The sequence below is a fragment of the Felis catus genome, chromosome B1 (genome assembly GCF_018350175.1).
Source record: "Felis catus isolate Fca126 chromosome B1, F.catus_Fca126_mat1.0, whole genome shotgun sequence".
NCBI classification, from domain to species: Eukaryota; Metazoa; Chordata; class Mammalia; order Carnivora; family Felidae; genus Felis; species Felis catus.
Genome location: NC_058371.1, coordinates 38,408,412 through 38,434,172, shown reverse-complemented (window position 1 = coordinate 38,434,172; position 25,761 = coordinate 38,408,412). Strand labels below are relative to the sequence as shown.

At 36.2% G+C, this 25,761-nt stretch overlaps 1 protein-coding gene across 24 annotated transcripts in view; it reads left to right on the top strand.

The window, feature by feature from the left end:
• PSD3 (pleckstrin and Sec7 domain containing 3) overlaps positions 1-25,761 on the top strand; it is a 785,560-nt gene that overhangs the window by 661,734 nt on the left and 98,065 nt on the right. For 23 of the 24 annotated variants that reach the window (XM_045055432.1, XM_045055440.1, XM_023252529.2 and 20 more), the window contains one exon: positions 10,500-10,570. In XM_045055432.1, the coding sequence (XP_044911367.1) occupies positions 10,500-10,570 (71 nt within the window). Of the gene's footprint in view, positions 1-10,499; positions 10,571-25,761 lie in introns of those variants that run through there. The other variant, XM_045055446.1, reaches the window with a different exon arrangement.

Here is a 25,761-nt window from a genome sequence, read left to right as displayed (position 1 = left end):
GTCCTCACCCCAGCACACTGGGAGGAGCTAGTTCTCCTACAGATCAAGTGGTCCACTGGTCACTTCTCCTAGCACTCCGAGGTTCCCACCCCTGTGAAAAAGGAGGTAGAAATGCACCATCTCCGAATCCCAGACCCAAGCCCCCAAGAAATGTAGCAGGAAAAAACACACAGAGAGTTGGGACACCAAGCAGGGCTTTTCTTTCCAGGATGCAGCTTTATTCATGCCAGCACAGGCTCAGTGGGCTAAGACCCCAAAAGGCTGAGCCCTGAGAACAGCAGGGTGGGGTGTGGGTGGGTTGCCTTTTGTACAGTTCTTGCTCCTTTGTCTCCCGTATATGGTAACATACAGTCTAAATGGGCAGTCTGCATTACAGAATTGTGAGGAATGTCATGTATGCACACATAGCCAGGTTACTTTCCCTTGTCTTGAGGTTTTCACCACATTCTTTAGGGAGGGGCTCCCTAAAGCAGATGCTAGTTTGATGAAAGCCATGAACTAAGTCTGTAAGCCAGGCTCCAACAGCAGGCTTATAGAGCCAGTCCCTGTGTTCTGCCCTGTTGTAATACCTATATGTAACAAACAACACAAAAGACACAGACAAGACAATGACCATCTCTAGAAAGAAATGGATCAGTAAAACCAAGAGCATTCTACCAATTTTTTACCAAGAGTCACTAAGCCTAAGGAACCAATTCCACAGTACTTTTTCCTCCTAATCTAAATTTAGAGAAAGGGAAAATATATTCTTACCACTCTTGCTCCATTGGACTCTGCAGATAGATTCCTGGAAGCTACCATGGTAAGAAACCTTAAATTTTTATAGGCTATACATAAGATGTCCCAAGATCTGAAAGCTGCAGAATCTTTGGAGCAAATATCAAGTAGAATTTTATCTTGCCACTATGCCTACTGTAGGGAATGAAGAAATCATTTTTCTTGTGCCCATCAGGGTCCTTCTTGACTAAGAAGTAAATTGACATGAGACATTAACGGGAGAAAAAACCAAAGTTTTATTACAGAAGTCCTATAATTGAAGAAATTATAGGACTATAATTCCTATTCCAGAAGTCCTATAATTGAAGAAATGACCAACGTAGACAGGTTTTATACTTTTTAGACAAATAGACAATAAATCTGTGATAGATTGACACAACAAAGAAAACTTAACTTTGGGAGCTTCAGTTAATAAGGAATGCTAAATAGAATTGGGCTGGGGTAGTAAATTAGTAAAAAGTAACATGGGTTGTTAATATAGCCTTCTCTGCTCTAAATTTTGTATCTCTGGTGATAAGGATATCTTTACTCCCTGGTACAAGAAGGGTGCCTTTCACATGAGAGATTTATATCTTGTTTTCTGGAGACAAAGGAGGGAGGGTTTAGAGTGTTCTTTTTGCATTGGTTCTTTCTTAAGTAACTTTTATTGAAAATAATTGATACACCAAAGTGGCACATTTTGGGTGACCTCCCCTGACCTTTACACTCTATAAAGATTTAATAGTAATTATGGTGGTGCCTGAGGATGTTTATGAAAGAAAATTAGGGGTAAATATACAAAGATCACCCTTCAATTCTTTAATGTTTTGTAGGGCTGTCATTTATGAATCTAAGTCCTTTGCAAATCAGCTACAGAAGGCATTCCCCCTCCCCTCACCGTATGCTGTACTTTCAGCCCTCAGTGGTGTAGAATTTATGAGTCTGCCTGCTACCAAGGTAGCATACCTCTTTATTCTGTAAAGAAAATACTTTAAGAATTTTGCCTAATTTTCAGATGCTGTCACTAGAGAAATAAAGCACCTTTAAAAATGTCTTGTGCTTTTTACAAATCTAATATAAATGTATCCCAATTGTACTAGTATAGAAGAGCTTTGCTGAGTACATCTTTGTTTCCAAGTTCAGCAAGGATTTATTTTGGAATGCCACCAGTGGTATTACCTTATATTTTAAATGCATTTCTTCATTAAAGTAAGGAAATTGAAGATAATGTGCATAGAACCATCACATTCTCACGTTTCCCTTTGTTCAAACCTGGTAGGACCAAAAATGTTAGCCTTCAGGCCTTACTCAAGAATTATTTCTCATTAATGTTCTTACTGACCTCTACTCTTTGGGGAAGATGGTATTTTTGTCATTTTATTGGGGCAGTAGAAGAATGCTTTTCAAGCCAACAGACAGGAAAGAAAGGTTAGAGTATTAAAAGAAAAAAATAGGCAATGTACATACTATGCCTTTCCATACATATTAAGTCTTTCTGATATTAAACTTGAATAAAAGCAAAAAGTTGTGGATTAGGGAATCTAAAGTACGAAATGGCCTGTCATAGACTCTGGGTCTGGAGTTCTGTCTTGTGCAGCAAGAAAGTGGGAGACAGGATTAAAAATGCGAGAGAAGCTAATGTCTGGGAGGAGACAAGAGCCCCGAGTAAGGGTCCTTGCTCCATTTTTATTAGGATCAGAAGCTTACAAACATGGTGATGGGCGTGCAGAAAGAGACAATCAAATTGTGAACATTAACTCATGGGCATAAGGGAAAGGGGGGTTTGAATATATGTGGTGTTAGGAGTTTGGGTCAATACAAAACAAGATTCTGGTGCCAGGTGAAGGGTTGTTTACAGGAAACATGAGGCAACACTTCTGCTTCCCTAAACTGGCCTAGGGGACAAGAAGGAGCATGCTACCTCAGGGTCAACAAGGTACCTTTCTTTTGCTAATTAGCTCCCCCTGGGCAATTTTGCCCTGCAGAGGTCTATAGTCCTATTTACCTCTTTACCTAATTTGGTCCTTCCTTCCTACGAAAGCAGCTTTCTGCTATTGTACTAAATTGGGGGCATTTCTGCCCTGAATACCTAATCTTGTTTACCTCATCTTGGATGTTTTCATCCTGAGATTTCCCTATTCTTATACCTTTGTCCTACACTGGGACCTTTGCCTGGCTTTACCTATACTGGGGGCCTTTGCCCCATTTACCTAATTTTATTTACCTACTCTTGTTTACCCAAACTTGGGTGTGTACATCCTATGGCTTTCTAATTCTTTATGCCTTGTTAACCCATCGGTGAAAACTCAGGGAGTTCCTAAGTTTATTCCCCACAGCGGCCAGAAGCAGGATTAATCTATTTTGATCTAGGAAAAAAATCATTCCTTTTTGAATAAAATAGAAAAATTGGGACACTAAGATCCTAGCCACAATTTCTTCCCAGTTTGGTTCAGAAAAAAATTAAAGTTGCAGAGTATAGCATGCAAATATAAACTTTTACATGAAGCCTATACCTTTTGGTAGACTGCAAAAAATACATAGGTTTATTTTCTGGCATATATTCAGTATCGATCTTTACTTAATATTTTATTGCTCGGGAACATTTTCTGATTCCTTCCTCTTTATGAAATAATGGTGACAACCTGTGCTTTTGGTCCCAGGTAATTTAACTATTTTACAAAGACCAGTGGCAATAATTGAAGCCAAGATATTGTTACTTTATATTTCCAAAAAGACTTCTTCAACTGTATAATGAAGGTAAGATAAGAACATTAACAAGAGCTGGTTTCTAATATTGAAGATTTCATAATAGTTCCAGTATCACCTATCTTTGGAACAACGGTCAATTTCTCTTTTACAGAAATGTGTATTTGTGTGTGTGTGTGTGTGTGTGTGTGTGTGTGTGTGTGTGTGTGTATGGGTGAGATGTAGGACAATAATCACAGAGTTTTGTTTGACTTTTCTTCTTTCTTATTTTAACCTATGGTGGGCAGGAAACATTCTCCCAGGCAGGACTGATAGGGAATATATGTACTGGTTCAGTTGTACAGACTATTTACTATGGGTGTCCCTTCAGTCCTGATTGGACAGTGTCTTTCCTGACTAGTCAGTGTTCATGCTTAGATCATAAATAATTTGAAGATAACTCCTGTATCTCAGAGTTAACCAAGACATTGTATACTGAGTCTGGTTTAACTGGTCTTTTCCCTGCATACAAACCAGAGTAAATGTGGCCAGTGCTGTTGGGAACCAAGTGTTGCAGGTTAGATGGGATTTTGGATCCCACATCTGTAAAATAGAGATTATAATAATTGCTTCCTCATAAAGTTGTAACCTTTAGTTAATTCACATCAAGTTTTGGAACAGTGCTTAAAACAATATGTGCTATTACCACAGCTGTAATTATTATTGCTATGAGAGTTAGTACTCCACAGAAATTTTGGGCTGGTCACATCTGAGAGGGCAGATGCAGGGATCATGCCTCAGTTCTGAGGTTCATAGCCATGAGCAAGAATGCCTTTGAAAGTCCCTGAGTTCAGTGATATTAGAGAATATACTTTGTATTTGTATCCTCCTCCTGTCTGGACTTCTCCTTTCCCTATCCATTATATTTATCTCACTGGAGTAGCAGGCTTGATCATTTATAAAAGATTACCACCTGCACAGTTTCTCCTTCTCAGTGTAGCCTTAGAATACATTTCCCTGGCTGAATTGCCCTATACAGTAGCTCTGAAATCCTTAGGCAGGTAGCCTTCTCAGTAGCTTACTCTACCTTTAGGACTGCAAGTGTAGCTTAGAAGACATTAATGTGAAAAGAGGCAATAATACCTAAACTAAGGATTGTTTAGATCAAATATAGTGTACATTTTAAATGCTAGCCCAATGCTCAGAGCACTGGATATAGGTGCTCAGTTAACATTACTGCCTTTCCCCTTTTTATTTCTTTAGTTTATTTATTGTGTACTTCTGCCCATATTTTGGCCTTTTTCTCTCATCTGGACAATTGTAATTGCCTCCTCCCTTGTGTTCTGTGTTCTGATTCCTCTCATCTTGTCCTCAGCACTTACTGTATTCTTCTCATGAATTGTTTTTAGATTACAAAATTCTCTACAAAATAAATTCTTTAAAGAAAAAAGAGCTAGAGGGTCTATTTTGACAATACAACAGCCTACAAATTCCAAAATTTCCATTATAAAACATCTAAAAATGATAAGATATTTTAACATACCTTTTAAAAGAATGGATGACTATAACAATGAAAGGGAAATCCTATGAGGCCAGGAAAAAAATACGAGTACAAATCTAGAACAGGAAGCTAACCCTAGGGGTGCTATACCTTCAGAGTATCTCTGGATCTGGGTATCCAAGGAGAATTGGAGATAAAATTACATAGCTTTTAGCATAGAAAAATGAAAAGAATATAAGAGAGAACAGGTAAAAAAAAAAAAAAAAACCTGTGGAATGCAATTAAAAGAGTGTCAGAGGTTAAAATAGTGGAGAAAATGGAGGAGACACAATATTCAAAGATCTAATGACTACAAGAATTTGGAAATGACACACAGCCCAAAGAACATCAAGCTGGATCAATTTAAAGAAACCTCTTCTTAGACATAACAACTAGAGTCAAGATAGACATTGAAACAATAGTGAGAGCAAAAGGTAGTGAAATTATATCTTCATAAGGAAATTGAATTGTCAACCCAGAATTGTTAATGAAATAAAGACATTTTTATGTAAACAAAAGTAGAAAATGATTTCCCATCAAAATAACCCTCACAAAAGGAGCTTCTAATTATAAATTTAGAGAATTAATTGAACATGACCTCCAAAAGAAATCTGAGGTACAGAAAGTGTTAATGAATAAGTGTAAACATGACAGTAGATATAGACAATGAGAGTTTATAGACACATACAAAAATAATGATGTCTTTTTTGGTAGTGTTAAGAAAACAAACAAAAGTAATAGGTACCATTATCATGTAAGGTTGGAGGCAGATGATGAGAACAAAATATTCTAAAATCTTTGTATTTTCAAAAAGAAGGTAAGTGTCTTTGAACTTTGAGTATACATATTAAAAACAGCTATGAAAGCATAGTCTAGTGCATAAAATCATGTCTTTTGATAGAGTTCTGTAAACACCTTTTTACAGTAGACACCTAGGTATTTTTAAAACCTACTTACCAACTCCCTATCACCCTTATAATTTAAAGCCTTTCAGTAGGTGACACTGGGTTTCCAAATAGAACTCTCATTCATTACTCCCATCATGTTTATTTTTTTATGTTTTTTGTTTTGTTTTGTTTTTAATTTCAGAGAGTGCATGCAAGCAGGGGAGAGGGGCAGAGGGAAAGAGAGAGAGAGAGAGAGAGAGAGAGAGAGAGAATCTTAAGCAGACTTTACACTCAGTGCAGAGCCTGACACAGGGCTCGATCCCATGACCCTGGGATCATAATCTGAGTGGAAATCCCATATAAGGGAAACCCCATAAGGTAATCAGCAGGTTTTTCAGGAGAAACTTTGTAGGCCAGAAGGCAGTGACATGATACATTTGAAGTGCTGAAAGAGAAAAATCTGTATCCAAGAATACTCTATCCAGCAAAGCTATCATTTAGAGTAGAATGACAGTGTCTCAGACAAACAAAAAATAAAGGATTTCATGACAACTAAACAAACCCTACAAGAAATATTAAAAGGCACCCTTTGAGTGGAAAGGAAAGACCATAAGTGAGAGTATGAAAAGTAGGAAACACAAAAGGAGTAAAAATAAGTAAATCTGTAAAAACCAGTCAAGGGAGTCACAAGATAAAAGGATGTAAAATATGACACTATATACCTAAATTGTGGGGGTGAGAGGAGTAAAGAATGGTTTCCAACTTAAGTGACCATCAACATAACAGAGACTGCTGTATGAGGAAGATGTTATACACACTAATGGCAGTCACAAATTAAAAACCACTAATAGATATGCAAAGAATGAGGAAGAAATCCAAGTACAGTAAAACCTTGGTTTGGGAGCATAATTTGTTCCAAATTGTGATCCAAAGCATTTGTGAGTCAAAACGAATTTCCCCAAAAGAAATAGTGGAAACTCAGATGATGCTTTCCACAACCCATAAATATTCATATAAAAATGATTATAATACTGTAATATAATACAGAATAATAAAATAAAAACTATAAACAAAAAAATTAACCTACACTTAACTTTGAAAACCTTCATGGCTGGTGCAAGGGAGACGAGAGAGAAGGGTTATTTTATAGGACAACTTTCACTATCACTAACAGAATCACGGGTGTGGAATCTTTTTCATTTTGTGCAGTTTTAAGAGGGAGCCTATCCAATGCCACTTGCTTTTGCCTTCTTTTGAGGATTTCCCACAAATGTGACATTGCACTGATGATCACCCACAATCCTGCAGTGAGAGAGAGAAGAACCATTGGCTCAGGTGTGATCATGTGACATTAGGCATCACATACTACTTGTATTGCAAGATATTGCTCATTTATTAAGTTAAAATTTATTAGAAATGCTTGCTTATCCTGCAGAACACTCACAGAAACAAGTTATTCACAATCCAAGGTTTTACTGTATATCACTAAAGAAAGCCAGCAAACCATGAAAGAGAGCAAGAGAAGAAAGGAGAAAAACTACAAGAATAAGCCCAAAACAAGTAACAAAATGGCAATAAGTACACATCTATCACTAATTACTTTGCATATAAGTATACAAATGCTCCAATCATAAGTCATAGGATACAAAACTACAATGTAATATTACCTCATGCCTGTCAGATGGCTAAAATCAACAACACTAGAAAAAGCAAGTGTTGGTGAGAATGTGGAAAAAAAGGAACCCTCCTTCACTATTGGTAGGAATGCAAGCAGGTACGTACACTGTGAAAATTTTCCTCAAAAAATTAAAAATTTAAATTAAAATAGAACTACCCTATAATTTAGTAATCACAGTACTGGGTATTTACTCAAAAAATATAACAACACTAATTCAAAAGGATATATGCACCCCTATGTTTATTGTGGCATTATTTACAGTAGCCAAATTACAGAAGCAGCCCAAGTGTCCTTCAATAGATGAATGGATAAACAAGTATATATAATATTACTCAGCCATAAAAAAGAATGAAACCTTGTCATCTGCAACAACATGGATGGATCTAGAGAACATAATGCTAAGTGAAATAAGTCAGTCAGAGAAAGACAAATACCATATGAATACCATTACTCATATGTGAAATTTAAGAAATAAAACCAAGAGAGAAAAAGAGACAGAGACAAAGGAAGAAACAGACTCTTAAGTGTAGAGAACTAAACTGATGGTTATTTGGATGGGGGGAATGGGTAGGTGATGGGGATTAAAGATGTTAAACAACAACAAAAAGTAAGAGGAGAAAAAAGCAGTTTTCTCTGAGTTCCTTTCCAGCATTAGCTAGTTCTTTGCCTTAACTTAGGTAAATTATCCATGATTTTAAATGAAACATCCAAATTTTTGAAAAGTTGTGGATCGGTTAGAAGTTACCCAGTTAAAGTTTTGGGTGAGATAGGTTTAAGACAGGGCTAGAAACCAGCTGGTCTGCTTTCTAGTCTGGTGGGTTCAGCACACCACGCTGCCTTTGGTCCTGCTCTGCAGTATGCAGTAGTTCCTGTGGTCACTTCTGTGTTTCTGTGTGCACTGTTGTCACATCAGCTGTATCAGAATTTGACATCTATTTAACAGTACAGTCAATATTCAGTATATATATATATATATATATATATATATATATATATATATACACATATAAATTATATATATACTGTATTATATAACATTCATATATAATATACATAATATCTATATATTATATATAGATATGTATAAATGATCTGTGATTCTCTTTATAAAGGAGATAATGGTGTACTGTTTTGTTCACTTATTTTTGAGTACATACTTTTAAACCTTGCATAGTGGAAACAGATGGGATGGTTTGTTTTTGGTTGTTGTTTTTTGTTTTGTTTTGCTTTTTGTTTTTTGTTGTTTTTTTTTTTTTTAATTTCCCCCAGAAACCTGCAGAGCAGATGTTTTGAGTCCTTTTTTGCCAGGTGGATATATCAGTATAGTGTTGGCAGGGGCACCTGTGTTCTGTAGATGGATATTAACACAGTTGCCAACCCTAAGGATTCTTGAGTTTTCAGTCAAAGGAGATTTAAAGGATTTGCTTAAGAATAATGCACTTCCTAATTTAATCAAGCATCCAAGTTAAAGACAGCCTAAAGGCAGCCAGATAGTTGATAAAGGGGTAAGAATGAGTGACCGTACCTACCTATTTGGATAGACATGTTTAGAAAAATGTCATTCAGGTAATAAAATTTAACAGTTATATATTTTAATTTTATTAAGATTACGAATGAATAGTAAACTGTATTTGCTAATCTGTGTTTTTGTTTTAGGACATTCTGTAAAAGTATACATTGATTCAATGGAGAAATTGTAGGGATGCCTGGGTGGCTCAGTTGGTTAAGGCTCTGACTTCTGCTCAGGTAGTGGTCTCACAGTTCATGAGTTCAAGCCCCATATTGGGCTCTGTGTGCTGACAGCTCAGAGCCTGGGGCCTGTTTCAGATTCTGTGTCTCCCTCTCTCTGCATCTCCCACTGTCTCTCTGTCTTTCAAAAATAAATAAACATTTTAAAAAATAGATGAATTCTACTTTATACTCCAGGAAAATATAAACAAAAGGAATGTAAGGACTTTTTTTTTTAAGTTTTCAGTTTTTTTTTTAGTTTTATTTTTTTTAACGTTTATTCATTTTTGAGACAGAGAGAGACAGAGCACGAATGGGGGAAGGGTCAGAGAGAGGGAGACACAGAATCTGAAACAGGCTCCAGGCTCTGAGCTGTCAGCACAGAGCCCAACGCGGGGCTCGAACTCACGGACCGCGAGATCATGACCTGAGCCGAAGTCAGACGCCCAACTGACTGAGCCACCCAGGCGCCCCTGTAAGGACTTCTTAAAGAACATTAATTTGGAGATTTTTTATGAGGGTGCCTAATGACTGCCATACACTGTGCCAGGTACTATGAATTATAAAAATGGAGGATACCTGCTCTCAGGTCATTCATAGTCTCCTGAAAGAGACACTTAAAACAAAAATATTATGTTACAGTGTGGCAAGATCTGCAACTGAGGTAATGCAGGTTGCCAAAGTTATAATCCAGTTGGTAGGTATGTGGGAGAAATACCAAGAGGAGTCCTTTTATATTCTGAGACTTTAATGATTTCTAGAAACTTTGACAGAGCTATAAATGATCCGGTACATGAGCTTTTAAGCTTTCTCTGGGATTAATATGCACTTGCAAAATGCCTCTTTGCTTTCCCAGTCTTTAAGTCATGTCTACTAGAGTGCAGACTATAGAGCCATGCTACCTGGGTTCAGATTCCTGCTTCTCCTCTTCCTAGTTGTATGACCATGAGCAGATTACTTCTCTGTGCTTCAGTTTTATAAAAAGACAAGAGTCATAGTACCTATCTCACATTATTATTGTGAGGATTAAATGAAATGATACATGGAAGACATTTTTGGAAGACTGACTATTACACAGTTGCGTTTCAAGAATATTTTAGTTCTTATTATTAATTTTGGAAGCTAATAAACCAAGATCATGGAAATACACCATGTTGATCATTTCACTTCTTCCTAAAGTGCTGTTTTCTGTCAAATAACATTTTCCATTTTTTTCCCTTTCTAGCTCCAAGAGGGAAGCGAGGATGGAAAACATTTTATGCTGTACTAAAAGGAACAGTCCTTTACTTGCAAAAGGTAAACATAAATTAAAAAATGAAGGCCGCAAAATTTTATGAAATGATTTAACAAAGTACCTCCAAAATATTCATTTCATACAAAGAGGCTACATCAAACACCCAAAAGATTATTTAATTGATATCTAAATTCTTTTTTTAGATTTTTTTTGTTTCTGGTTAAAAAATTATTTTAAAAATTATATATATGTGTAATTATGTATCTTACATGAAGTAATTTATGCATAAGGTATTTTATGGTATATATGTTCTATATGTGTTTTATAATATATTAAATATATGTAAAAATATTTTGTGTTCCATTTGTGTTCAATTATAAATTGTGAATATGGGTTGATAAATCAAGACTGTATGTGGTCTATTCGGGTACAGACCTGTGATAGCACTTGTTCCAATGGTTTTTATACTTATTTATACTATAGTTATATCCTCATATATATCCTTCATTATTGCTATGTAACAGTATATCTTCATTTAGTTATTTATCTCATTTAGATCTCACTTAAATCTAGAAACAATTTTCATTCATATCCTGAAGTATTGGTACTTAACAGTGCAAATATAATCCAAGTTATCTGTGTAAGTTTTTAACCAAACCATTTCCTGTCAGGATCCTTTCTTCTAATCCCAGAATGTGGAAATCTGTTTGGGATCAATTTTATATGTTCTGACCTTTGAAGGGTAATCTCTGGAGTTTCCACCTCCCTAGCTCTCCATGTGTAAATATGGGAAATTTGTGTGTTAACTGGAATGAGGTCCATCACTTCCCAGGACCCAACAGGATTCTAGCTCCCAACTGTGAAGGGAAGCTTGGAATTTGGGCTATTAAGAGGCAAGGCAGTAACAATACTGTCCTCATGGTGACTGATAGGAAAAGTTTTATTTATTTTTATTTTTTTAAATGTTTTTTCACTCTTGAGAGAGACAGAGTGTAAGCAGAAGAAAAGCAGAAAGATACAAGGAGATGCAGAATCCAGGCTCCTAGCTATCAGCACAAAGCCTGACACAGGGCTTGAACTCATAAAACCCAAGATCAGGACCTGAGCTGAAGTCGTATGCTTAACCAACTGATTCACCCAGGCACCCCAAAAGTTTTATTTTTTTAATTGTGGTAAAAACATAACATTAGGTCTACCCTTAATTAATTTCTTTTATAGAGGCACAATAGATAGTATTAATTATCAACACAATGATGAACAGTAGATCTCTAGAAATTTTACATCTTGCATGATAATACCTGGTGAATAGCAATTCTCCCACAAACCCTCCCCACTCCCCAACTATTGGCAACAACCATTCTACTTTCTGTTTCTTTCTGTAACTTGGGCTATTTCATATAAGTGGAGATAAATAGTATCTGTCCTTCTCTGACTGGCTGATTTCACTTAATGTGATCAAGGTTCATCCATGTTGTAACCCCTGACAGAATTTCCTTCTTTTTTATGGCTAAATAATATTTTGTTTTCTACTTAATTTTCTTTATTCATTCATCCATACACATTTATGTTGTTTCTGCCTCTTGGTCATTGTAAATAATGCTGCAGTAAACATGGAAATGCAGATCTCTCTTTGATATCTGGATTTCAATTCCCAGTGATAAGGATAATGCATAAGTGGGATCACTGGATCATATGGTAGTTCTACTGTTTATTTTCTGAAAAACCTCTATACCGTTTTCCATAGTGGCTGAATTATTTTAAATTACCACCTATAGTGCACAGGAGTTCCAATTTCTCCACATGGATGTCAACATTATTTATTCTCTGTTTTTTGTTTTGTTTTATTTTGTTTTTAATAATACCGTTGTAATAGGTGTAAGATGATAAATCATTGTGGTTTTGATTTACATTTTCTTGATTAGTGATGTTGAGCATCATTCTGTATACCAGTGTTGTCTTTGGACAAATATTTATTCAATCATTTGCCCAATTTTTTTAAGCCCAATGTGGGGCTTGAACTCAACACCCTGAAATCAAGACCTGAGCTGAGATCAAGATTCAGATGTTTAAACATTTTTTTTCCTTTGTATTTCTTTGAATAATTTCAAATTGCTAAATTACTTATCCTTTCTTCTCCTTGCTCAAGTCTGTTGTTTAACCCTTCTAGTGAGGTTTTTAGTTCAGTTATTCTATTATTTAGCTCCTAAATTTCTGTTTAGTTCCGTTTCATGTTTTCTCTTTGTTGATATTCTCATTTTGTGCATGTATCATTTTCTTGAGCACATCAAGCATCTTTATGAGGGCTAATTTGAATTTTTTGTCAGGTAATTATATACCTCTCATTATTTAGGTTTGATTTCTGGAGGTTTATTTTGATTTTTTGGTCAAGCCATATCTATTTGTTTCTTCATCTGATAACTTTATATTGGGATCTGCACATCTAAAGTCACCTCTCAGTCTTTACAGACTTGCTTTCTTGTAAAGAGAGTCTTACAGACTCCTTACCAATCTGCTTGGCTACAATTCTGGGGGGCCTCTGAAACTTTTTTGGGGGGGATACAGCTTCTCTGTGCCTCTGTATACAGTTTCTCAGGTAGATAGTCTTGCATTCTTCTTTTTCAAAGGCTTGTAATTTTTGCTCTCTGGTGTCTATTTATAGCACTGCAAGTGCTGGTTCTACAGAAGCAAGCCACTCAACTCTCTTCTAATGAGTGGCAGCTAGGCATCCAGAGCATGCCAGTCCCTCTCAGTGCCCGAAGTCAGGCAAGATAGATACCAGTTCCCTTGGGCAGCCCTCTGTATCTCCCTCCTGAGAGAGAAGGCTTAGATTGTGCACCTTTCTCCCAATTTTACTAAGCCATGCTGGCTGCAGCAAGCTACCCACCACTTTCCTTTAGTTTCAGCAGCCTTCAGGTATCCAATCTATGCTGATTCACTCATAATTCTGAGTGAGGCAAATCAGAAACCATTCCTTCAGCAGCCTTCCAGAAAGCCAGAACATTAGAGGTATTCTCCACTTGTCACTTTATCCTGACAGAGAAGTCAAAAGCCAGGGTATTTTTTTTTTACATATTTAAATTTTTTTATGTTTATTTATTTATTTTTGAGAGAGAGACAGAATGAGCAGGGGAAGGGCAGAGAGAAAGGGAGAGGGAGAATCCCAAGCAGGCTCTGTGCAGAGCCCAATGTAGACTCGAACTCACAAAACCTTGAGATCATGACCTGAGCCGAAACCAAGAGTTGGACGCTTAACCCACTGAGCCACCCAGGCACCCCGTGGGGTCAGGGTATTTTCTTGCAGTGCTGACCTATGGTAGTTTCAGGGAAGGACTGATGCAGGTAAAATGAAATTGTTCTTCTTTCCCATTTTAATGTGGTTCTTCTTGGCTTTTTGCTGTCCTAGAGTACCGCAACCTCTTAACTGCATTCTAACATTTTTACAAAGGCATTTTGATGCATGTATCATGGTTAAATTGTGTTTTTGTGGGGGAACAAGAACTGAGACTTTTATTTTGCCATCTTGCTGATATCTGCTTTTTTTAAAATCTGATTTGGGGCTACTATATGGTTTTGGTATCTTTTCTTTTTACTTCAGTTATTATCATAGCATTCCTAAGTGAAATTTTTTTAGAAGTGTATTTTCAGCCGATTTTTATTTATGAATAATGGTGTGTGTGTGTGTGTGTGTGTGTGTGTGTATCTGTGTGTGTCTGTGTGTTTGTACACATATGTGTGCCTATCTGTTTGTACACATATGTGTGCCTGTTTGTACACATATGTGTGCACATATCTGTTTATTTCCTGAAGATAGATTCCTAGTAGTGTCATGGGTCACAGGGTCAGGATAGGAACTGCTTAAAATTATTGAGGCATAATTCTAAATTACTTCTGAAGAGGCTGAACCAACATTCATTCCCAACAGGTGTTCATTTCAATACTGTTTCATCATAACCTCTCCTCCCCACATTAATTGTTGATATTTGGATATTTGAAGAGAAAGTTCTCGTTCATTTTGAACTTTCTGTTTTTAAGGTACAAACACATGCCCTTATATATTTTATACTCTTCCATAGCTGCCTTTCCATGTGTGTATTTCTCTGGGAAAGAATCCTTCCCCTTGATATAACATCTACAATACCAAATCAGATAGCATCCCTTGTATGATGGTACCCACACGTGTACCACTGAGATAATAAAATGGCTTTGGAATGGAGATATCACTACTGGGTAGAAATATATTTGATTTATTTTTATTTAATATTTCAAACAAATAAAATGCTCTATATTATTAAATTGAATGAATTATTTAATTTAAAAACCACCCTTCCTTAGGAGTCTACCCAGATGACTATTTAAAAGGACTTGGAGTGCACTATATTATATCCTATACCAACATTTTGTATATTACCAGAGCAGCTTTGTAAGGAACACTTTCATAATTCTCTTATGTTCTATTATTTATTTGAGCTTTTTTTCAGATGTCTTCATTCGGAAGGACCATATCTGACACAAACTCTTTTGCTTTCTTCCTTTTGTAATAGATTATGTAAGGAATATTAGAGCATGGCATGCTTCATCTTAGCCCGGAGTTCTCTCTGTGCAGAAAGAGTTGTGTGTGAAACACAAAGATTACAAAGAATTTGCAGCATCTTCTAAAATTTACACATTACTTTGAGGGACAAAACAAGAGAAATGAAGACTGTTGTTATTAGATTATCTATGCTCTTACATGGTCAGATATCTTGTATTGTCTTTATTTCCCTATGGAGCCAGTACAGCTTGTAATTTATAAGTCAACTGCTTTGGCCTTTGCCAAAGCAGCATGTGTGTTCATGCTGAGCCCGCATCAGTCCTTTCAGCTAGCTTTGTCTTCGCAAGAAACAACCCTTTGAAATTAAATTTTACATAGCACAGCTGTTGCCTGGGCAGAAATCCTATTCTTTGGCTTACTTTTTCATTTTCTCTAAAATCTCTGTAAAAGGCATGGCTGTCTTTGGTAAGTCCATTTCATTGAATACAGAGCCACAGGATTTCCACCCACTCCACCTCAGAGTGAACTTGGGAAGAGAGAGAAATACTCTTGCATTCAACATTTGATAGAGTCGATGCAAAGAGAGATGCCATTTCCAAGTTACCAGCTTTTTCTGTCTTGTTGCCCCTTCCTCAGATTGCATTGAGTTGGACTCATCCAGATATTGAAGAAAATGGGCTAAATATTGACAAGGGAATAACTTTATGAACTTTGAATCTTTAGCGTCAGTTTGTATTATATCTCCAAAATTAGATTGCCAACCATACTTTTTTTTTCATTCCTTTTCACCCCATATAAATTTCTCAGTATCAAAGATTCCTGTCCAAAGACTTCCAGTAACTCTTCCATACTGAGCCCCTTCCATTTTTCTCAGGTGGGCAGATGCTCCATCACTGCTCCCCACCACATCATGACTTCCAATATCTTGGCTCCTAAAGAGGTAGAGGGGAGAGATAGTATTGGCTAAGACAGGACACAGGCCTCTACTCCCTTGATTAAATGAGTCAAGTAAGTCTTCTAAAGAAATCATAATGGCTGGCAACTCACACCTTTAAAGCCCAATTTTCCTTTATTATAAACATATACACACCACACACATACACAAAAACCTCTCTCCCAATCTAAATAATCTATTTAGGGGCTCATTTCATTATCAAATGCTCATCATTTATGTTTAAGCCTTTCATCAAGACTTCCAAACAATGAAATAGCATAATGATTTTTACCTATACAGAAAGTTCAGTTAGTATTTCTTCATTAATAATGAAGAATAGTAGGGGCTCCTGGGTGGCTCAGTCGGTTGAGTGTCCAACTTCGGTTCAGGTCATGATCTCGCGGTTCACAGGTTTGGGCCCCACATCAGGCTCTGTGCTGGCAGCTGGGAGCCTGGAGCCTGCTTCAGATTCTGTGTGTGTCTCTTTCTCTGCCCCTCCCCCACTGGCACTCTGCCCTCTGTCTCTTTCTCCAAAATAAATAAACATTAAAAAAAAATTTTTTTTAAAGAGTGAAGAATAGTAAGAAAAACCAATAAATAAATAAATAAATAAATAAATAAGTAAGTAAGTAAGTAAGTAAGTAAGTCATTAGAGGCATAGCTTAAATTATACCGGGAAAGAGCTCTGAATCCTCTCAGTCTCTATTCACTCAGCCTCCTTCCCTGCTTCCATCCTGGCCAAAGAGGCTTATCCCAAAGGTTTTCAGGGATTCCTATAAGAAATTGAAGTTTATAACCCTACCTGTTTGTTTATAACCCTCTCTCTTGCATGACTATTCCTGTATTTAAAAAATACACGTATATCCTTACAGAACACTGCTTTTTATTTAATATATAAGAGGATAGTCGTTTCTAGATCTGAGCATCACACATCACAGAGGTAGGAAATGGGTTGGCAAACTTACTAAGCCAGCTTACTTCAGTGATCATTCAGCCAGAAATGACTGGTTTGTTAATATAATTTTTAGTATACTTTTATATCTGAGCTTTACAACCTCATAGGAAGATATTGTTCCCATTTAAAAAAATTTTTTTAAAGTTTATTTATTTTTGAGAGAGCATGTGAGTGGGGGAGGGGCAGAGAGAGAGAGAGAGAGACAGAGAGAGAGAGAGAGAGAGAGAGAGAGAGAGAGAGAATATCCCAAGCAGGTTCCATGCTGACAGCATCGAACCCAGTGTGGGGCTTGATCTCACAAACTGATCATGACCTGAGCCAAAATCAAGAGTCGGACTCTGAACCGACTGAACCACCCAGGCACCTACCTGCCCCCCCATTTTTTAAATTAAGAAGCTGAGACTCAGAGGTGGCTTAACTTCGTTAGAATCATGAAGGTGGTAGTAGCTACACTAGTATTCTTTCCATTAAATATTATTGGATAAACACTAAAGCCCTATTGTGTGACTTTTTAAATTACTAGACATTTAAACCAAGCAGTTTTGTAGAGGTTTTCCCTAACTTGTACATACTCAACCAGATTCAGCTTACTTTTGGCTAATACATAGCAAGTGTGCAATAGCTTATATTCTTTCCCTTTAACCTCCTTCTTTGGTAAGAACTAATAATGATTACCTTCTCTTATTGTGCTCTCCTGACTACAGCTGCTGTTTTATTGAAATATGAGACTATCATCATCTTCCATAATTAGATTAACTAATGTCTTGAGATTTTCTAACATGGACCCATTTTCAATTATTCTTCCTTATTGTTTTCGTAAAACATGAAAATCATGAAAATGTCAACATTCCAACCACTTCACAATTCCCAGATGGTGGCGCTTGGGCTCATTCCGTTAAGTGACTGACTTCGGCTCAGGTCATGATCTTGCAGTTCATGAGTTTGAGCCCCACATGGGGCTCTGTGCTGGCAGCTCAGATCCTGGAGCCTGCTTCAGATTCTCTCTCTCTCTTTCTCTCTTTCTCTCTTTCTCTCTCTCTCTCTCATACTCTTTCTCTCTCTCTCTCTCTCTCTCTCTCTCTGTCAAAAATAAATAAAACATTAAAAAAAATTTTTTTAAATAAAAGTGACCCAAGCATCCTTTATCAGCTGAATTTTGGCTAAGAAAGTAGCATTGTGATAGAGGGCCATAATAGGAAGAAAATCAATAATAAATACATCTATTAGGTTAGAACTATGCCAATATTTCAAAATGCTATACACTGGAGATATGATTGTGAGCAAGATATAGTCCCTAAAGAAAGTTACACTCTGTCTGAAGAGATCAAAACAAAACAAACAAAAAAATCCACCAAACTATCTGAATGCAATTTGCTATATGCTATAGAAAGTATTGTATGGAAACACTTAAAAGAGCCTCAGGAAGAGAAAAGAAGCTTGTGGAAAAATTCATGAACTAAGTGACAGGGAAAAACGTGTGCAGATGCTCAGCTGTGAGACACCACAACACATTTGAGGAGCTACAGGTTCAGTGGAGTATAAAGGGGTATCCAAGGCAGATTAGGAAGAGCCTTGAAGATTATGTTTCAAAGTTCAGATTTTATCGTAGGGCAGTGTGACACCATCAAAAGGTGTGAATGGGATGTGACAGGATCAGATGTATATTTTAGAAAGATCAGTCTCACTGTAGGATGGAGAGTGGACTGGAGTCACATTCAATCAGAGACATAAAGACCAGATTAGCTTGAACTATAATAGGAATAACAGAAAGGGAGAGACATGCTCTAACTAGAGAACTCAGTTTGTGGTGTTGAATATAAAGTGTCTTTGGAATAATAAATAGATGTGTCCAACAAACAACTATGGATATTCAGATCTGGAACTGAGGAGGGAGCCTGGAAATACAGATCTGTAGAGCCATCAAAAAAAAGTTAATGATTTCAGCCATTGGAATAGGTGATGTCACTCAGAGTAGAGTGAGACGAAGATGAAGGATAGAATGAGTGGAACAAAGATTATATGTTCTCTCAGAATAATGATGGTGAAAGAGCCTGAGGAACCTGTACCGTGTGACCAGAGATAGCTGAGAACAAAATAGAGAGACAGATAAGATGCTACAGATGCCAAGAGATGGTAAGAGTGTTCTGTGTTGTAAGAAGGTTAAGTAAGCTAGGAATTGGAGAGTGTCCTTTGAATTCACTAACAAGGAAATTACTGATGAAGCAGTTTCAGTAGAGTGGTAGGTATGGTAGCCAAACTCAACTGAGAGTTAAAGACATATAGGCAGAAGAGTATATAGACAACTACTTTGAAGAGAGTTGACTTGTAGTTTCCACTTAGATATTCCTTCCACTCCCCCTTTTCCGGTACTCCTTTTCTGTGACTTTTGCCAATAAAATATCCCCAGTTTCTAACTCATTTCTACTGAATCTTTCTTTTCTTTCCTGTTCCTGATTTCTCTCTAAAGTAAGATAAGTCTTTTGTTTTCTTCTTTTCCCCTAGACAGTTTCTGGCATTATTCAGAGTTCTTGCTTTGCTTCTCTGGGTTACATACAGCCTTCATGACCACCTCATTTCCCTTTCTGGCCCCCTTGCTTAATGTTACCTAGTCACATTTGCCTCCAACAAAAAGCACATCCACAGAGTATCACAATAGTAATGTCAGAACCGTTTATCAAATATCATATTGGGAGCTATGTAAGAAATAAACATGGTGTCTAACCTCTAAAAAAGCTTAAGTTTACAATGTAGATAGATGAGACCAGTCCAGTGCAATGAGTGGCCAGTGACATGAAATAAACCCAGTGAATAGTTGGAAAAAATAGAGTAAATGGAATTAAGTTTGGTGAATAATTGACTCCAGTTTGTAGAACTCTCTAAAGTATACCAAAATAAGGCATTTATTTTATTTAAAAAAATTTTAAGCTTATTTATTTCTTTTGAGAGAGGGAGAGAGAGAGAGCAAATGGGGGAGGGTCAGAGAAAGGCAGGGAAAGAATACAAACAGGCTCCACACTGTCAGTTCAGAGCCTGACTTGGGGCTCAAACTCATGAACTATGAGATCATGACCTGAGCTGAAATCAAGAGTCAGGTGCTTAACCTACTGAGCCACCCAGACACCCCAAAATAGGGCATTTATGATAGACTTGTTTTGTCTGGCTTCCAACTGAGTAAGAATAATCCTACCCTTGTTTGGTTCTCATGCTTACAGTATCCCTGAGCCCAAACAACTTATGCCTAAGAAATTGTATAATCTATTAATTATTATTATTATTGGAATATAAAATGTCCATTACAGAGGAGTCTAATATTACCACTTTAATGTAACACAGTTTATATTTACTTCAAAATTTTAAATTGTTGTGAATTGATGATAAAATGATTAAATTCTTATTGGTCTTTATGATCCATCATTGTTGATATTCAGCTATTAACTTCACGTCCATTTGTTAACTGAGAGTGAGTCATCTGCTATCTAAATGCTTAGAGAAGCCTTTGTTACCACTTCAAAAGTTCTCTGTTGGATTCTATCATTGGCTTTGTGTCTGACCCACCTAGTCTGTGCCTTTTTCTTGAAAGTATTTTTTTGGTAAGCTTTATGACAGTATTTCTATTACAGGTCTGGTTGTGGCAAAACTAAACTGTGTTACCCAAAATAAATTGTCAGGTTATGGATGGAATGGTTAAGAGAAATAGGTGTCAGTTGCTGGATAGTGCATGGCACTAAATTACTTGATTACTGCATTCCCTAGACCAGGCTCTTAAGAATCTTCTAATGTCTTTTATCTCAAGGGTCTAGAATATAATTATTCAAACCTGTATATATTTGTCTTTACCGGGTCTTTCAAAGGTGAAAAGTCAGTTTGTTATCTAAAAATTTAGTTTGCTGTCACATATCATAGGAACTCTCTGTCCTTGTGTTCTCTTCATTCCTTGGATTACTTGGAAAAGAGATTTTTCCAACTGCCTATAATGTTTTTTTTTTTAATCTGATTTAAGAAAAGAGTTGTGTTTTTGTTTTTGTTTTTGTTTTTGTTTTTTTTGTAGTGTTTGAAGTATAGATGGCATCAAGAGTGAGCTGGAACCAGGCATAAGAAAGACATTAATGATTTGAGTCCTCTCAGACTGTGATGGTGGCCAGTCTGGGCCGGATATGCCAAATACCATAATGCCAGGAACCAGCTAGTCCCTGAGAACACAAAGCTTTCCTGTATGATCAGGGCATTTTTATTTCTTTTTGTGAAACTGCTGGCCCTATGCCCTTTCACACTTTGAAAAGTCTGTGTGGACTTCTCTCATTCTCTAAAACAAAGGAAAATGCATAAGAAAAAAGTTAAGGAGGCTTTGAAGCCCAGTGTTCCCTCGGGAGAATGATGATAACATCCAAGTTTTCACTAGTCATAATTTAGATGAATGATGTATGTAGTCCAGCAGAGAAATGTCATCATTATATAAGAGATATTTTGGAAATAATCACAATTTTAAAAAAGTATAAATTTATAAAAAGACATTATAGCAAGAAAACACACCTGGTCTGTGGAGTTTAAGACATATAGGCTGTGCTCTGAGGATTTGTTTAAAAACGTAATTCCCCTTTAGATGCCTAGCAAATAGAAGCTACTTTATTTCCGAAGAACATTTTTGTTCCCACATGAAGAGATGATGCAGTGCTTTGTGCTTTCTTCCAACTTATTCAAGTTGAGATAGGTCCAGAACTCAGACCTCATTCCCCGTTTGCTACTCAGGTCTCTAGGAAGTGCTTCTCTCTCCCTGTCTTCCTCCCTCTCACCTTCTCTCCCTTTCTTCCTTTCACTAAGTATTATACCCTCATCAATCATGTGAGAGTTGTAAACGGACACATATAAATTAGACACTAACCTGATCTCACAGGGTTCTGAACTGAGTGATGATAGGGTGGATGATGGACAGACACATCAGTGTGGTCACATCATAACAAGTGCAGACTTTCACAGAATGTTAATGTGGCCTAAAACTGATAGGAAATTAGAAAACCACCTTCTACCCATAAAAACTGATTGTTGTATTAGAAATATAGAAGTATGGAAGGGTGCTTGAGATTTTTTTTCTGCTAAAAACTTGAAGACTTCTTAAATCTTTTCATATATCGAGTCAAGGAATCCTATTGTTTTTTTCAAAGGGTTGTTGATGATTTTCTGCTCTAACTCTTCCAGTTCAGTTGTTGAATCATTAAAAAGATCATCCTAAATTCCTAGTTCAGTCACAGATTCATCCTAGAAAGTTTCCTGGGCTTCATGGAAGTCTAAGGCCTTAATGAGAAAGCATTTCAAGTACTTCATTTCCTCTAGTGTCTGTAAAGTGCTCCTTCTCCATGTAGACTAAGGAGGGTTACAATGCAAAGTGTTTCAGTACTAACAACATTCTCCTACTGCAGACCCATACCTCCACATTATTGCAGCATGTGATATAAACATTTTGAATCCTTGGCCTTAACTTGTTTATTTTCTCTTAATTCTCTTTAGTACTATAATATAGTACATATTTTTCTAATTCTAAAATTGCTTACCTGAGAAAATTAGATGAAAAGATTTTTCAGTCTTCTTCAATTTTAAAATTCTGCAAATAACTGATTTTCAAATGTAGAATTAGTTGAGTTATGGGCTTTGATTTGCTCTTACTCCTCACTTACACATTTATAGAAATATAGCACTTTATATGCTCCCTGGCAGAAGAAAAAAACTGATTTTTAGAAATCTGTCTAACCAGAAACACTTAGAATTGAAAAAAAGAAAAAAAGATAGTCACCAAGTTATAAAAAACACTTTTAATGCCTTTTTAGAAATCAAGGATTAATAGACTATGTAGGATCCAGTTTAATAACTTTTTTATTAATATCAACATAGTTTCAAACAAGAATTTCTTCTCAGTTCTCCAGTCTATATTCTCTCATGGGAAATCAAGACCATTTCAACTTTGCTTTAAATTTTTTAATTAAGTTTATCAGTTTTACCTATTTAATAAGACATGAAGTAATAATATTTTGAAAACTGGGTGCTCGCTTCGGCAGCACATATACTAAAATTGGAACGAAAACTGGAATCCAAGCATCTTTTTAATTGATGTTGACAAATTTCTGTTGAGGTTTGGTCACTTTCCAAGTTGAATTTTTTATTTATCTGAGAGTACAAGTTTTCAGACTGATCCCAATTATTTGTACATATGTAGATGATTTCTGTATTAGTGTGTTATGATTCAACTTTACAAGATGTTGAATTAACAAGCTTCTTAGGGGAAAAAAAGAAAGCTTTTTATTCTATACTTTAAATGAATTTAAAATAAATAGCATTGTAAAATCAAATTATTGGTGTTTATTAGGGTAGTAGACTATTCTAGTGAATCATACTAGATGAAAAGATGTAGATTGCAAGTGAACACAGGGGAGAGTAACATGTTTTTAGGCATCACTGTCACCTCTCATTTGTTTGAAAAAATTAATAGCAGTTAGATGTAATGTAGCGTTTTCTTTTCTTACAGAAAATTTTATGGTATTTAGTTTGCTGTTTCATATTTAGTTTGCCCAGCAGTGTTAGGTTTGAAATGGTTTGATGATAATTTATCCCTTATTTCTTCCCTCCCAGTTCCACCATTTAAAACACTGTCTTCTTCTGTAAGTAGTGAAAAATAAAGATGTCAGAACAAATTCTGTAGGATGAAAACATTTCTTTTTATCCAATCGTCAGTCCTAGTGCTTCCAATCTCACTCTGAAGTTTGTTCATTTTTTATGGACTTGGAGCTTCAATTTCTAGTAGGAGCTCATAATGCCAAAAAAAAATTGTTTTTATTTGCCTTTTTTAAAAATTGAAGTGTAGTTGATATATAATATTTTATTAGTTTCAGGTGTAAAACAGTGATTCAACATTTGTATACATTAGGAAACTGATCACAAATGTAAATCTGCTACCTTCTATGACCATTCAAAATTGTTACAACATTATTGGAGTATCTGGGTGGCTTAGTCAGTTAAGTGTCAGCTCAGGTCATGATCTCACAGTTGGTGGGTTCAAGCCCTGTGCCGGGCTCTGTGCTGACAGCTCAGAGCCTGGAGCCTGCTTCAGATTCTGTCTCTCCCTCTCTCCCCCCACCCCACTTACTGTATGTCACTCTTTCTCAAAAATAAACATTACAAAAAAAAGTTTTAAGTTGTTACAACATTATTATGCACTGTATTCCCTATGCTATACATTGTATCTGCCTGTCTTATTTATTTTTTAACCAGAAGTATGTATCTTTTCATCCCATTCCCCTGTTTTGCCCATCCCTCCAAGCCCCTCTACTCTGGCAACCACCAGATTGTTATCTGTATCTATGAGTCTCTTTCTGTTTTGTTTTGTTTGTTCATTTCTTTTGTTATTTAGATTCCACACATAAGTGAAATCATATGCTATTTGTATTTCTCTGTCTGATTTAACTTGACTTAGCACATTACCCTCTGGGTCCATACATGTTGTTGCACATGGCAAGATTTCACTCTTTTGTGTGTCCTGAGTAATATTACGTTGTATATATGTATATACACATACACACAAACACACACCCATCCCCCACATCCTCTTTATCCATTTATCAATGAGCAGTCACATTGATTTCATACCTTGGCTATATTAAAAAGTGTTGCAGCCAAAATGCATATATCTTTTTAATTAGTGTTTTTGTTTTCTGTGGATAAATACCCAGAAGTAGAATTGCTAGGTTTGTAGTTCTATTTTTAATTTTTTGAGGACCTTCCATACTGTTTTCTGTAGTGATGTCCCCTTTTTGCATTCCCACCCACAGCGCATGAGGGTTCCCTTTTATCTGCACCCTTGAAATGATTGCTGTTTCTTGTCTTTTTGATAATAGCCATTCTGACAAGGGTGAGGTGATATCTGATTGTTATTTTGTTTAGGATTTCCTTGATAATTAGTGATGTTGAACTTTTTTTTTAATGTGTATGTTAGCCATCAATATGTCTTCTTTGGAGAAATGTATATTCAGGTCCTCTGCCCAATTTTTTGTTGCATTGTTTGTTTCTCTGAGTTATTTGAATTCTTTATGTAGTTTGGATAATAACCATTTATCAGTTATCTCACTTGCAAATATCTTCTCCCATTCAGTATGTTGCCTTTTTTTTTTATCATTTACTTCACTGTGCAAAAATTTTTTAGTTTGATATAGTCCCATTTGTTTATTTTCGCTTTTGTTGCCCTTGCCTGAAGAGACAGATCCAAAAATATATTGCTAAGACCAGTATCCAAGAGCTTACTGTCTGTATTTTCTTTTGGAGTTTGATGATTTCTGGCCCTACATTTAAGACTTTAATCCATTTTGAGTTTTTTATATATTGTGTAACAAAGTAGTCCAGTTTCATTTTTTACACATTGCTGTTCGCTTTTCCCAATACCTATTATTAAACACACTGTCTTTTCTCCCATTGTATATTCTTGTCTCTTTTGTGAAAGATTAACTGAACATACAAGTGTGGGTTTATTTCTGTATTCTGTTTCATTTGTCTTTGTGTCTGTTTTTGTGCCCATACCATGCTGTTTTGATTACTACAACTTTGTAGTATAGTTAGAAGCCAGGAAGCATATTACTTTCAATTTTGTTCTTCTCAATATTGCTTTGATTATTTGGAGTCTTTTGTGAGTCCATACAAATTTTAAGAAGCTTGTTCTAGTTCTGTGAAAATTGACACTGTATTTTGCATTGCATTGGATCTATAGATGGTTTGGGGGTAGTGGGTAGTATGGGCATTTTAACAATATTCTTTCAATCTATGAGAATAGAATGAATATCTTTTCATTTGCTTGTGT